Source organism: Saccopteryx bilineata, chromosome 1, assembly GCF_036850765.1.
Source record: "Saccopteryx bilineata isolate mSacBil1 chromosome 1, mSacBil1_pri_phased_curated, whole genome shotgun sequence".
Taxonomy (NCBI): Eukaryota; Metazoa; Chordata; class Mammalia; order Chiroptera; family Emballonuridae; genus Saccopteryx; species Saccopteryx bilineata.
Window position 1 is genome coordinate 266,569,648 of NC_089490.1, and position 16,075 is coordinate 266,585,722.

The window sequence follows — 16,075 nt, forward strand, 5'->3', positions numbered from 1 at the left end:
TATCCAGCAAAAATATCCTTCAAAAGTGAAGAATAAAGACTTTTTCAGACAAGCAAAAACCAGGGGAGTTCATTGCCAGAAGACCTGCCCTGCAAAGAAATATTAAAAGGAAAATTATACAGGTCAGAAATTGGGAACCACATCAAGAAAGGATGAATGTTGAGGTAAATGAGGGCAAAAATTAACCTTTGACTTTTTAAAGGATTTAGTTGATCTAAAAAGTAACTGTTTAAAGTAATAGTAACAGTGCCATAGGTGATGGATAAGTGAAATGGGTGACAGTGACATCCTATGGGATGAGAGGAAGAATGGGGAATGCTGTTAAAAGGTACCTTGACATATGAAAAGATGCTCAGCTTCATTAGTTATTAGAGAAATGCAAATCAAAACTACAATGAGATACTACCTCACCCCTGTTAGATTAGCTATTATCAACAAGACGGGTAATAGCAAATGTTGAAGAGGCTGTGGAGAAAAAGGAACCCTCATTCACTGTTGGTGGGACTGTAAAGTAGTACAACCATTATGGAGGAAAGTATGGAGGTTCCTCAAAAAACTGCAAATAGAACTACCTTATAACCCAGCAATCCCTCTACTGGGTATATACCCCAAAACCTCAGAAACATTGATACGTGAAGACACATGTAGCCCCATGTTCATTGCAGCACTGTTCACAGTGGCCAAGACATGGAAACAACCAAAAAGCCCTTCAATAGAAGACTGGATAAAGAAGATGTGGCACATATACACTCTGGAATACTACTCAGCCATAAGAAATGATGACATCAGATCATTTACAGCAAAATGGTGGGATCTTGATAACATTATAAGGAGTGAAATAAGTAAATCAGAAAAAAACAAGAACTACATGATTCCATACATTGGTGGAACATAAAAATGAGACTAAGAGACATGGACAAGAGTGTGGTGGTTACCAGGGGTGGGGGGAGGGAGGACATGGGAGGGAGGGAGGGAGAGAGTTAGGGGGAGGGGGAGGGGCACAGAGAACTAGATAGAGGGTGGCGGAGGACAATCTGACTTTGGGCGAGGGGTACGCAACATAATTTAATGACAAAATAACCTAGACATGTTTTCTTTGAATATATGTACCCTGATTTATTAATGTCATCCCATTACCATTAATAAAAATTAAAAAAAAAAAAAGGTACCTTGACGAAACATAAAGTGCTATTTTGAAGATGGACTTAGATTAGTTTAAAATGTATATTGTAAACCTAGGCAACCATTAACATTTATATATATATAAATGTTACATATATATATATGAAAGTATATTGGAGGAGGAACCGGGGACCCAAGATGAGGCTTCATCTTTCTGGGTCAACCTCATCTATGAAATGGTATGGTTAGATTAGATCATCCAGAGATTCCTTTCTTGCTCTGAAATTATATGTCTAAAAAGTAGAAAATACATCAAATAAGAAATAGCCGCCTTCTTCCTTTAAGAAAATCTATAGGAAATGATATATCTACAAGTACCTTTTGAAAGTATAAAGGCTTTAAAATAACCAATTATTTAACCTATTACTTCAGTAATTTTGGGTTTCCATATTTCCATACTGAGCTGCCTTTAGCAGGTTTGTTTTATAATTATAATAAGACATTGGATTCCTTCACCTGTTTTGGCATTTCTCGGCGCATACTGCTGCAGTGAAGAACACACAGACTGAAAAGAAAAGGCCATTCCCCAGTACTAATTTCACTGCCAGAGACAGCACAAGACATGCGCCTTTCAATTCAAAAAAGAAATAAACTGAGCTGCCTTCATGCCTAAATAGAGCTCATAATGAGTTTGTAATTACCTCTAGCTCTGTCAATAGACTTTCTCCTTCCCTGGCTAGCTGTCAATACACTTTCCAGCTCAGGATACACATTGATAAGGTGAGATTTCCCTGCCAATCAAAAAGTTTTGCCCTTCTACTATCCTGCTTAAGTTGCAGTGTTCATTATAAAATAAAAAGCCACTTTGGGGTTAGCCTAGAGAGAATGGAGAAAACGACCTGCCCTTTCTGAAATGAGATACAGATCTCACTTCAGGAAAAGCTATTGAGAAAATACTCCCATCTTCAGACTTTGCTGCTCTAACCCTTTGCAATAAAAATCCCCAACAAGCAGAATTCTACTTATAAGACCAATTCGCAACTTTAAAACCATCTGCCTAGGGGCAGACAGATATAAATGCTTTAAGCCTCACTGGACTCATACCTGTTCTAGCAGTTACTTGCATTCTATTTTTGCACTACTGGGAAATAAAACTGGCATGAAAATCAATGTTGCACTCTGAAGAAAAAGGGGACTGGATGACCAGACATCGATACTTCCTTTTTGGATTAGTTCTTCAAAGCACACTTGGCTAAATAAATCCCCAAAGGCCCAAATGAGTTGGATGCAAGCATTAGCAGGAAGAAGGGGCAAATCGTGCCTGTTAAAGCTCTTCGGTTAATAGGGTACTTTCCACTTGTTAGGGCAAGAGAGAATTCAAGAAAAAAATGTATTTTTATCCAAGTGCTTCAGACAATGAGTCCCTCAGGCATGGAGCTCAACTGCCCAGAAGTAAAAAGGGAAAAATTCAGACCAACACTTATAGCCCTGTTTTGGGGCATTAGGGTGTTCACCCCAAGAATCAGACACCAGCATGGGACTGGGGCAAGTCCGAGCTCTACAGCAGATGGATTGGTTTGTACCACATCACAGGACATCACGGTCTGTACCGTTTGGATGCATCTGGGACAGAATGCTGTTTCTTCAGGGGAGAAAGGTGACTTTAAACTGCTGTTTCAGATGTCACAATCCAATGGAGATACCAAGATCAAAGTTTCACATTTAAGGAAATTATTTTCTTGTCTCTCCTCAGTCTCCCAGCTGACACACACTGCTCATCCCAAACCACGCTAAAAGAAAACCCTTGAGAGCTGGACCTGTTTCTGCCTTTTAAGTTCAGCTCAAATATGACAAAGTATGTATTTGTAAAGTTAAAAAAATATTGTTGAATATTTGTTTCTTTGCCAACAGTTCACAAATCCAAACAGGGTGTTTTGGTAATGAAACGAGAAATGCAGGGCTTGCCTTTCTTTTTTAGCGTTGAGTTCAGATACTACTGCTGTTCACAAAGATCTATGTTACTTTTTCATTTTTTTAATTAAATTTTTTTTTCTATTTATTCATTTTTAGAGAGCCGGGGGGAAGAAAAAGAGAGAGAGAGAAGGGCTGGGGGAGGAACAGGAAGCATCAACTCCCGTATGTGCCTTGACCGGGCAAGCCCAGTTTCAAACCAGTGACCTCAGTGTTCCAGGTCGACGCTTTATTCACTGCACCACCACAGGTCAGGCTCTGCTACGGACCTCTTAAAACCACACGGGGCTGTAGGGAGGGAGAGGGCGATGAGGTGTAGGGAGAAAGAAGTTGATGACTCTTGGCTAAGAGGTTGCCATAATGGTAATGGAGTTTCAGAGACTTGAGATTGATTAAACCATTCCAGGCCCTGGCCGGTTGGCTCAGTGGTAGAGGGTCGGCCTGGAGTGCAGGAGTCCTGGGTTCGATTCACAGCCAGGGCACACAGGAGAAGCGCCCATCTGCTTCTCCACCCTTCCCTCTCTCCTTCCTCTCTGTCTCTCTCTTCCCCTCCCGCAGCCAAGGCTCCATTGGAGCAAAGTTGGCCCAGGCGCTGAGGATGGCTCTGTGGCCTCTGCCTCAGGTGCTTAGAGTGGCTCTGGTTGCGGCAGAGCAATGCCCCAAGATGGGCAGAGCATCGCCCCCTGGTGGGCATGCCAGGTGGATCCCGGTCGGGCGCATGTGGGAGTCTGTCTGACTGCCTCCCCGTTTCCAACTTCAGAAAAAAAAAAAAAAAGAAAAAAAAAAGAAGACAAAGAGAATGTTATAAGAAAAAAATTTTTAAATAAACCATTCCAGGTGCAATATATCTTTCCCTTCGCTCAGTCACATGACTTTTCTAGGTTAAAATAAAATCAGAGATTTTGCTAATGAAAGGTAAGCTAGTAGTGGTTAAGAGCTCTAAGGTAAAACAAAACAAACACCACACTGGAAATTTCTAGAACTAACAGATTCTCTTTGAAAACTTATCCTTATAATGATGCTACACCTTCATCGCTGTAGCATCATCACAGAGACAACCTGACATTACTGTTGCCTGATGGGATGCCATGGCAAGTAAACATCACCAATGAAGTCTTGCTGCCAAAAAATCGTAGCCTGAATCCAATCGTGAAAGAACAAAGAGAACATTGCACAATCATGGACATTCTCCCATCCAAGTACTAACCAGGACCGACCCTGCTTAGCTTCCGAGATCAGACGAGATCGGGCGCGTTCAGGGTGGTATGGCCGTAGACAGTCATGGACATTCTATAAGACAACCATCTTGGGTTCTTCAAAAAAACCAATGAAAAAAAGACACGTAGAAAGCAATATTTTAGCCCTGGCCATTGGCACAGTGGATAGAGCATCATCCCAAAGAGCCAAGGTCACCAGTTTGATCACAGGATCACTGGCTCCATTCTGAGAGGGCACCTGCTTGACCCCTGAGGTCACATATGAAAAGCAATCAATAATGAGAAGCACTTAGCTTAACTAAGTGGAACAGAAAGTTGATGCTTTCTTACTTTGAAAAAAAAAACAAACCTCTTGATTTTAAAACGAAACAACTAAATTTAACCTATAAATGTTCAATGAATTCTGGATTGTAAAACAAACAAATAAGATATATCTTTGGGGCCTTTAGGAAAATTGGAATTTGAACTATCGTATTATTAGTGCACTAATATTTTCTTATATATACTGTTATATAAATTAAGAGATATTTCAAAATCAATATGAAGCAATAAAAAAATCCCTAATTTTTGTGAGCAGTATATATAATGATTAGTGAAAATACAGAAAAATGCCATTCTCAGAGGTATGCTGAAGTATAGAGAGGTGAAGGATCTATAACTTAATTTCAAATGATTCAACAGCTTGGCCAGGCGGTGGCGCAGTAGATAGAGTGTCGGACTGGGACGCAGAGGGCCCAGGTTCGAAACCCCAAGGTGGCCAGGTTGAGTGCGGGCTCATCTGGTTTGAGCAAGGCTCACCATCCTGAGTCCAAGGTCCCTGGCTTGAGCAAGGGTTCACTAGGTCTGCTGTAGCCCCCCAGTCAAGGCACATATGAGAAAGCAATCAATGAACAACTAAGGTGTCACAACAAAGAATTGATGCTTCTCATCTCTCTCCTTTCCTGTCTGTCCCTCTCTGTCTGTCTGTCTGTCTCTCTCTCTCTCTCACACACACACACACACACACACCACAGATTCAACAAAACTAAGTGAATATACTATATATGCACATGTGTGTATCTGTATGGAGAAACGTGGCAAAATAAAACAATCTGGTGAATCCAGACAAGTATCCTGGTGTTCGTTATACTATTCTTTTAACACTCCTACAGGTTTAAATGTTTTCCAAAGTTGCGAGTAAAAAAACTTTTTTATTTATTTATTTATTTATTTATTTATTTTTACAGAGGCAGAGATACACAGGGACAGACAGACAGGAACGGAGAGAGATGAGAAGCATCAATTATCAGTTTCTCGTTGCACGTTGCGACTTCTTAGTTGTTCATTGATTGCTTTCTCACATGTGCCTTGACCGCGGGCCTTCAGCAGACCGAGTAACCCCCTGCTGGAGCCAGCGACCTTGGGTCCAAGCTGGTGAGCTCTTTGCTCAAGCCATATGAGCCCGCGCTCAAGCTGGCCACCTTGGGGTCTCGAACCTGGGTCCTTCCGCATCCCAGTCCAACGCTCTATCCACTGCGCCACCACCTGGTCAGGCTAAAAAAACTTTTGTTTTTCATGAGATGCATCTCTTATCTTCATCAGCTCTGCAACAACTTTTAAATTTTTACTCAGGATTTATAAGGTTTGTTGAAGTAGAACAGAAGCTCGCTACTCTTAGTTGGTGAGTCTTATGCTTTTATTCATGGAATTAGTAAATCACTGTGAGGCTACAGAACTTCTAACAGTTTCAAATTCTCACTGAGGATTTTGCATGCCAAGGTGATTTCACAGTTCCGAGTCTGGAATCAGAGAGCTGCACAGTTTCAGTATAGTGACATTTACTTCTCAATAACCTCACCAAAATATTTGTTTGATAGCAGTTTTTAAAAGGGCGTCACATTCAACAGTGGCAGCATCCTTCTCTTTTGTATAGTCTTCTTCCCCCGCTGCTCCTGAACACACCTACCATGAGAACCACCATTTTCTTGTATCATGTTGACGTGTGTTCCCACTCAAGTGTACCATTTTTGAGGTAAGTAGGCTCTTCTCACCCCAGAATTTAGTCTCCCACAATGACACAAGGCAGGAACTCAGCATACACTCACTGAATAAAGAAATAGCTGAACCAAAGATCCAAGGTGAAGATTTTTCAAGGGAAACTGAGTATTTTAACATGTAATGAGGCAGCTCCTCTAATATGAGAAGGGAGAAGGAAGAGAAACCACATATAATAAAAACTTTAAAATGTTATTATTGGCCACCCGGGCCTTTGTCAGAGGATGGCAGAACTCTCTGGAACATAAAGTAAACAGGAGTGCCCTGGCCAGTTGGTTCAGTGGTAAAGCATCGGCCTGGCGTGCATAAGTCCTGGGTTCGATTCCCAGCCAGGGCACACAGGAGAGGTGCCCATCTGCTTCTCCACCCCTCCCCTTCTCCTTCCTCTCTGTCTCTCTCTTCCCCTCCCGCAGCCGAGGCTCCACTGGAGCAAAGATGGCCGGGGCGCTGGGGATGGCTCCTCGGCCTCTGCCCCAGGTGCTAGAGTGGCTCTGGTCGCAACAGAGCGATGCCCAGGAGGGGTAGAGCATCGCCCCCTGGTAGGCGTGCCGGCTGGATCCCGGTTGGGCGCATGCAGGAGTCTGTCTGTCTCTCCCCGTTTCCAGCTTCAGAAAAATACAGAAAAAAAAAAAAAAAACCCCAAAAGCAAAAACAAAACAAACAGGAGTGTGCGTACAGAACTGACACGATCATTACCTTGCATCGGGCGCCACAGTTCAACCAGAGGCCTGGCTGAGCCATCTGTCCAAAACCTAACATGCTTGCCAGAAGGCAGAGTGCACAATTAAATGGAGCGAAGTAGAACGAACTGATGCTTCTCTCTCTCTAAAATCAATCAATAAAAAACAAAGTTACATTCCATGTCTTAATTGAGCACTTAAAAATTCAAGATACATGGATTCTTTTCCGAAGCTATTTACAAAGCCTATTTTAACTTTTGATTTTAAAAAAATATTTAAAAGAAACCTCTTTCCCAGAGATGGTTTTTACATTTTTTTCAAAGTAGCTATTTTAGTAATATTTGCTATAACACTATAGTAATGAAATCTGTTGGAAACTGGAAAGATTGGTGCATGTCTGAGAATTTCTCTTAACTCTTAACAGTGCCTCAAATGAGAATAATTAAGTCAAGAACAAGCCCTGGCCAGAGAGCTGGGTGGACCGTCATCCTGAGGCGCAGAGGTTGCCAGTCTGGGCCCCATGGCACACACAGGAACAGACTGGTGTTCCTGCCTCCCCATCCACTTTCCTAAATCAATCAATATGAATCAGTCATGCAGGCTGAGTAATAATGATAAAGAAACAGCACAGCAAAGAAGTATTTAATCTTTAAAGGAAAAGAGACACGGAAGGGTCACCAGGACCTGGTGCCTGCAGCACTGCCCTGACTAGGACAGTGCCAACGCTGGAGGATGAAAGGAAACTTCCCTTTAAAATTCACTGGGCTATTCTTATGAACTCACTTTTGTGTGAGGGAGGAAAGAAAAATAATCAGACAAATCAAAGGTATGATATCTTTGGAAAATTTAATTTGAACCATATTTTCCTTCTCTGGCTGAAAACATCCAATACTTCCATACATTTTGGGTTCCATAGCTTAGAGAGGGCAGCGGGGTTCCTGCAGTTATACACTGTACCCAACTTTCTATAGAAAGATCAAACACGTTCCAACGTTGCTTTTGAGGTTTTCCTTAAAAATGCTTTAAAGGTTTCTTACAATAAATGGTAAGTAAAACAACGGAAGGCTTTACCTCCCTCTTCCCCTTGTCTGGTACTGCATGTTGAAAGACATGTCACATCAGTGTCGGCACCCCAGGGGCTGCTGCTGGTCCTCCCAGTGCCCCCCCCCCCCGTGGCTGCCGTCCGGACACCCCCTGCACTGAGGAGCCTGAAACAGGGAAGTGCCAAGCACCTCAGTGCAGCACAGGGTCCCCAGGGCTCCTGGCCTCTGAGGAACAAAGGAACTAGGACCAACCGTGACAGAGGCCCCCTCCTGGCACTGCAGTACCTCCGGCTTACAATGTGCATTTAAAGACTAATGTGATTACTGAACATAAAGTGAGAAAAACCCCTTTGCTAAGTCCTGTATCAAATTACTAGAATGAAAATAAAAGCATTTGTCTGATAAAACGTTTTCTATGTCAGATGAAAGCAACTCCAAGGTAATCTCAGTAATGTGTTTGTCACTGTTGATATAGTTTTGTCTGGGACATAAATTTCTTTAATTGCATCTGAACAGCTTTGTCATTTTTCAAACTAGTAGTTTTATTAGCTTAAAAAAAGGGATAAGGCAGCCAAATTTAAATACTTTTGGTTACAGAAACACCTCTTAGACATTAACCTTCATCTTCTCAAATGTTAAGAGAACATGATTAAAAGGTAATCACTGTTCCATCTCTTTACAGGAAACTAAGCAGCTATTGTCATCAAATCTATCTAGTAAACACAGGGACCCTCATAAATACAAAATTAAATTCTTTTGAGGAATAGTTTTGTGATTTTAGTTATGCAGGATTTACATTTATTCACTGAACTTTGTAGTAAAAAAAAAAGTGTGGTCTTGCGTCCCGACTTCGGACGCAGGACTCTGACGGTCTCAGCAGGCTCGCACACACAGGGCAGGCGGGCGCCCGTCTTGCTTCAGCAAGGGGAGGCAGCCCCAGGGCATGCGCTCTCAGAAGCCCTGCAGAAACTCCTGGAGCTGGGTGACGATCTCCGTGTCCACCGTCTCCATGAGGGACTGGAAGCCTTGCTCTCCTAGGAGCTCCTGCTGGGCCTTGAGCTTCTCGTAGGTGAACTGCTGCAGTGAGACCGTGTGCACTGGGTCCTTCAGCGCCAGCTGGGGAAAGAGAGGCCACACTGTGTCAGAGGGGAAAACGAGTCCCTAGGGCCTCTGAGCATAAGGTGCCCGGTTAGCCCAACTGCTCAACAGTTGAGGGTTCATCCACACAAAGAATGAGAACCTGGCGGAAAGCAGCCTGAAAGGAACAGAAAGTGCCGAGTGCATTTGAACAGCTCATCCAGGCTCCTCCTGCAGCGAGGCCCTCGGGTGCCAGGAAGTACACCCTACCCGGGGCTGCTTTGCTATTTACATTCATGTGTACCGCTAGTTTAAAAAGAGAAAGAGAAATAAAAATAATGAATAAATAAATAAAAAACAAAACAAACACGTACTTCTCCTCTCCTATTGGGATATTTGAAAAACAAAAGAAATATAATTAAATTAAAAATAGTGCATCATTCCACTCCCTAAACACAACGATCAACAGAAGACAGGCTGGCCCCTGGGTTTTCCTGGACCCGTTCCACACAGACACACACAGTCAGTACTGCTCTTCACATTGATATTATCACACACAAAATTTCCTCTAATACAGTTCAAGAATTTTAAATCTGTGTCATGTTTTTGTTAACAGGCATGTTGAAGTAATCACAACATAGTTTAAATACAATTATAACTATGACTTTGCTGAATAATCTATCATAAACACTGTTCCCCATGCCCATGTATACACAGCCTTTGCTCTACATTTCTCTCTCTTTAGGATCTCTATCTCTAACTCAGAATTACTAGACCAAAGGGCACAGTCAATTTTATGACCATGGTTTGTACCAACTTTAACAAGTGTAGAGTTTTCACTTGTGGCACTGTTGTTACTGCTAGGATTACCATTATTTAAGTTCTTGTAATTTAGATTAAAAAAGAACGCACCATTGCTTTAAGCTATACATTTCTCTCGTTATCAATACAATTGAACATCTGCAAGGCTTTAAGCGAAGTGCATGGGTTTCTGTGCCCAATATAGGTGCACAGAAATTCCTTACTGATACTCAGTTTTATTCTAGATAGACAAAATAGCTGAATCACAGCACTGTTTGAACAATGTAAACAGATTCAAAATTACGAGCACAAATAGAAAGTATAATTGAGAGGCAGACTCATGGTGGCATGAATTTGCCATTAACCCCTTATGTAACTATTCCGAGTTACAGGACAAATGCGAGGCAATGGTGATTTTAACACTTGCTCCCTGAAAGGACAGGAGAAAGAGCACACAAACACTGACAATTTCATTCCACAAAATGCACAGAAATTGAAGATGAATATTTTAAAATATTTGCTCTCTTAGGCAACATGCAATAATGTTCAGTATTATTTCAATTACTTGAAATAGACCTCTTACTAAAAAGGATGTGGACTTTGGTGAAATATCATGAATTATCTGCCTCAATATAAATGAAAAGCAGGTGAGCTTGAAATTGATGTCCAACAAGTCATTCCAATTACTTTAGTGGAAATTAAGAGTGGGGTTTGAATGCTGTTTCAGTTTGCTATAAAAGAAAAACGGTAAACAGCTAATATATCACATCTCCACACTTTAACCCCAATATATTAATAAACAGGAAAAGTATCACTATACTGAACCCACAAGGTATGGCATAACAACACACCAGTATATTTTTAAAAAGCGCATCAGTCATGTGCTGTTTAAAAACATTAGTCTCTCAGAAGGAAAGAACATAGAATCTCCAACTGCACACCTTAAAAGAGCTTAAAAACAAACTTATTTTTTAAAGTTTTAAAAAACCGTGTTAGCAAACAAGTGTCTATTTTGACTTATGGTAGACATTCATTAATCACAGCTATTAATTGTTGGGAGCCGATCAACGACTGCTGGCTGACAAGGTCACAGCAGGAGAAGACCCACAACTGCTGGCTGACAATGTCACAGCAGAAGAAGATCAAAAACTGCTGATTGACAAAGTCACAGCAGAGAAGACCAATGGCTGCTGGTTGACAGAGTCACCGCAGTGAAGACCAATGGCTGTGGGTTGACAAAGTCACCACAAAGGAAAGGCATAACGATACTTCTCCCTTTGACTTTTTGAATTAATCTGGCCTTATATCCCCCCCTTTTTCTGGGTGTGTGCTATTATTTGTGGCACAGGGATAATAGTACCGTGCTTTCCCTATAGATTTGTAGTAATTTCTTTGGAAATAAGACAGAAGGTGTAAGTTCCACAGAAAAGCCTGTAAGCCCCTTGAACTGGGCTCATAAATATAAGAGGCTAGCTATGATATCCCTCGTAAAGGGTTAAGTTTGTAGGAGAATTTCTTCTTATTAATCATGTTAGAAAGAATAGATTGTGACTTGTAAATGGATAGGAGGCAGTGGCTGTGCACAGAGCACCTTTCGGCCTTCACTTAATTCCTAGCCTTTTCATGTGACAGAGTAGAGAAACTTTCCTTTCTTCTTGCTTACCTGACCTGTAGATGGTGGAACACTCTGAGAAGAATATAGTTAGAACTTAACTAGTGTGTGAATATAGTAAATAAAATTTGACTAGACAATAGAATCTTAGGTAAGGTGTTATGGAATGGCCCATTGTGTGGCCTGGGATGGGAGCGCAGTCGGCAAGAAAAGAATGTTTTGCTAAGAGACTTGTTTTATGACTAAAGGCAGTTGCTGGGCTTTCTCAGTGAGACATTCTCATGAGATTTATATACTTTGCAAGGTTTTTCATTCAGATAATAAAGAGAAATATGGGGGGATCCATAGAAACAATAGCAATTAATGCCTTCTGATATTATGTTGCTACTAAGCTATCTTGCAGGTGCACTCTATATATCTTTAAGCAAAAGTTACTCTTGATGTTATGACAATTTCTTAATAAGCAAGCCTTTTGAAGTTTTGTGAGAAAAATTAGGACACTGCATGAACTCAAGGCCATTTGCCTAAGCAAGCGGTGGTCTTTTGCTAGTCCTTGATGATTTCGTCTGTTAATCTCTCTCTCTGCACCCTTGACTCACAACAGTAAAGTAGAGTTATTAATTAGTACTAATCTTTTAGAAGTTTGTACTGATATTGTTATTGCTATTCAAGTTATTGTATATCTATACTTTGAATGATTTACCACCTGATTTGTAGCTTATAGATATGAATTAACTGTTATCTGGAAATATGTAACCATAGTGAAACAAAATACCATGTGATTGTAACTTAGTGTGTGTGTGCATAAAAAGAAAGCTAGACTAGCATTTGGCAGAGATGCCTGGCAGTAAATGCTAACTAGAGAATAAAGAGAAAGAAAAGAATTTGGCTCTCTCACTCAATTTCGCCGACGCCGTCTCCTCCTGTGGGACCCCTGGACCCCCCCCTGCCCCCCGGGGCTGGACCCCGGTAATTAATACTATCTTCTGAAGAAATACATGAAGCAGATTCTCTAGAGAAGAGTCATTGCTACACTTCCACTGAAAATCCAGGTGTCACCTCTATGCCTGTAATAGTGCCCATAGTCACTAGAATTAAGAGATACTGAAGTCACTAACAGCATTTTCAAAACTATTACTTTTATACAAATAATTCCTACCTAATATAATAAACTTAATTATCTGATTAAAAGTAAAAAAATACCAAAAGCCTACCATGTTTACAGGGTGGCATTATCTTGAAAAAATAATTAGTTCTCTAATGTAATATGTAAATTATAATTAAGATAAATCTACTGTTGGAAAAAATATACTGCAAAGATAGATGTGAAACAGACTTCTATCTACTCTCGATAATAGAGTAAAATGCTTTGTCTAGTTCTCCCAGCCCAGTAGACCCCAGAAAAATCCAGGAAAAAATCTGCAAATAACATTTTACTCCCCCCAAACGTAATTATTAATAGCTTACTGTTGACCTGAAGTCTTACTGATGACATAGTTGATTAACACATATTTTATACATATTATATAATGTATTCTTACAATAAAGTAAGCAACAGAAAAGGAAATGTTATTAAGAAAATAAAAGAAAATACACTTGCAATATTGTACTGTATTTATCAATACTGTAACCTTACATCATCTGTTTACAAGGTGAATCATCTGTCAGTCCCTACAAGAATATAGGATACAAAACACTGTAGATGTTGTATATGTTACTAACACTGGACATCAAAAATGAAAATATGTGAAAAAGAAAATATTTATTTACGGTATAAGAATTCATGCATTGATAATGAAGCAGCAGCAATATAACTGATCTACGGTAACCTTATATGATTGATACTAATGCTTCATGCTAAACTAACCTATACATTAATGAATAAATCATTATAAAAATTGTATGTCATACAGTATTACAGTCACACGCATAATATAGTACACTGGAAACACTGTTACATTTTTTTAAAAACCACTCATCTGTAATGATTGGCTGATAACTTTCTCCAATTACAAGACAGGCACAGTATACAGTAATATCCTTTAAAAGTTATAAAACAGTTTAAAAAACTTAATGTTAATAATTTTATATTAAATATCACTCACCTTATGCCTGTGTGAGGACAGGCTACCCACTTCCATACAGGTCTTGCACATGATGTTCTAGATGATGAATCTTTAAACAATAATGACACCAAACGACTCATACACTTGCACACAGTTATAAAGACACACACATACACAGCAGTTACATTTATTAACTACAGGGCAGGATGACCATTTACTAATCATCAAGTGCAAGTGTGTCATCATAAAGACCTTTCTCGTCCTCGTCTTCATGTTGAAGGCGGAGGAGGAAGCATTACACTATTGGAGATGACATCGTGGGGCAAGAGGAGGAAGAGGTGGTATTACTCTCTCGGGGTGGCCGAGGTGGGAGGGGAAGGAAATGGAATGGGAAGCAGAGATGTAGGCACGTTTGGTGTACTTTATAGAAATACACTGTAATATGTCTGGCTTTTTCTGCTTTTTTGTCTCTCTAAAAGTGTTTCTATTATAGTATCAATCCTTTGTCCACTATTTGCTTTAGTTTCAGTGCTCCTATCATAGTAGGGTCCATGTTGTTAGGAAGTCAAGAGCAGTCTTGAATAACTGGGACACTTTTGTCAGGCTAACGACAGTCTGTTTCCCAACACTGCTGGATATTCTCTTCCTCATCACCTGGCTTGGGTCCGAAAACACTCATCTCCATCAAACTGTCTTCTGTTAATTCCCTGGTCTACTGTCTATTAGCTCTTGAATTTCTACAAGATTGTATCTTGAAACCCTTCACCTCACCTTTTCTTTCCCCCCTTAACCATATTCACATTCTCTATCATGATTTCCTTTATTGGTTCTGCAATAAATCCTATGAAGTCATGTCACAGCATCTAGACAGTTTCTCCACCAGGAATTTATTATTTTGGGTTTAATGCTTTTTCGTCATCTCCAATAGTGTGATGCTTCCAGATTTTCATGATTTCCTTCTATCGAGGTTCTCTCCCATAAGCGTTGACAATCCTTTCCAAAGTACCAAGTGGGATGATCCTTAAAGTTCCTCTAGGAGCTGAATTAAAGACATTGTATTTGGAGTAAGTAGACCACTTTGACACCTTCAGTGTTGAACTCATGAGATTTTAGGTGGCAGGGGAGTTATCCATATTAAAGGAGCTTTAAAAGACAGTCCCTCACTGGAAATATTATGTCCTGACTTCAGGAACAAAATGTCAATAGAACCAATGAAGAAAAAGGTTTATCATATTCTAGACTTTCTGGTTGTACAACCAAAAGAATGGCAGCTGGTGTTTATCTTTCCCTTCCAAGCGGCTTTATAGATAAGAACAGTCCTGATCATAAACCCATCTGCATTTGCACAGAACAGATCTGACCCATTCCTCCTTCCCTTAAATCTTGGTGCTCTTTCTCTTCCTTACTAATAATAAATGGCACTTTTAGCCACTTCTGTCTACATTAAAAGGCTGTTCAGGTTGATATCCTCTCATCTCAGTAACTTTCTTTTTGTTTTTTAATAAATTTTTATTAATTTTAATGGGGTGACATCAATAAATCAGGGTACATATGTTCAAAGAAAACATGTCAGGTTATCTTGTCATTCAATTACTCAGTAATTTTCTTAATGATGTTTAGAAACTCATCTGCTGCCTCTTGGTCAGCAGAAGTTGCTTCTCTTTGTTACTCTGATATTTTTTGAGCCAAACCTCTTTCTAAATGATCAAATCATCCTTTGCTGGCATTCAATTCTCCAGCTTCTGGTCCTGCACCTTCCTTTTAAGCTGTCATATACTGACTTTGCTTTTTCTTGAATCACATGAGAATCTATAGGTATGCCTTTCTTAAAGCAAACCTGTATTCACATAGAAGTTGCATTTTCAATATGACATAAAAAGTATTTTGCAAAAAGTGTAGTTGTTGAGTCTGCTAACATAGCTGTAGCAATGTCTTCATAAATTGCCTTTTCTTTTTTTATAGCAGCCTTAGGCTGGATTCCTTTATCTGACATGGCTGGCGAACGCAGCGGCAGGCCTCAATCTAGGGCACACAGCAAGCAATGCAGCTTTTGCTTGCCACGCCCTGCCTTTCCTCTGCTTCTTGGCAGCACTTCTAGTATCACTATGGGCACTCTGTACGGGTCCCACTGTGTTTTCAATGTTTACAGTACTGAACTAAACATAAAATGAAAAATATGCGAGAACTGCAAGAGATCCCTTTTTACTCGAGATGCAATTTACTGGAGCAACAAACTCCTCACACCGAGATTAGCGTCACACAGTGTCAGGCACAGTTACCAACACTTGAGCCACCACCACAGCGACAGGAGGCGGCTACAAAATTATTACAGTGGTACAATAACGACTGCAGTTAATTTTATGCAGTTATGACTTAATACTGTATCTTTACACTTGTTTACAATTTCCTCAGCTGCGAATGGCGCTGGCAGTGTTCAATCGCTGGTCTGTGG

General features: G+C 40.4%; 1 protein-coding gene across 1 annotated transcript in view; it reads right to left on the bottom strand.

The window, feature by feature from the left end:
• Window positions 1-7,851: 7,851 nt before the first annotated feature.
• The window catches only part of IPO11 (importin 11), a 241,840-nt gene continuing 233,616 nt past the window's right edge, over window positions 7,852-16,075 (bottom strand). The window contains exon 30 of the mRNA XM_066242532.1: window positions 7,852-9,183. Coding sequence (XP_066098629.1) covers window positions 9,019-9,183 — 165 coding nt within the window. The 3' untranslated portion in view covers window positions 7,852-9,018. The remainder of the gene's footprint in view (window positions 9,184-16,075) is intronic.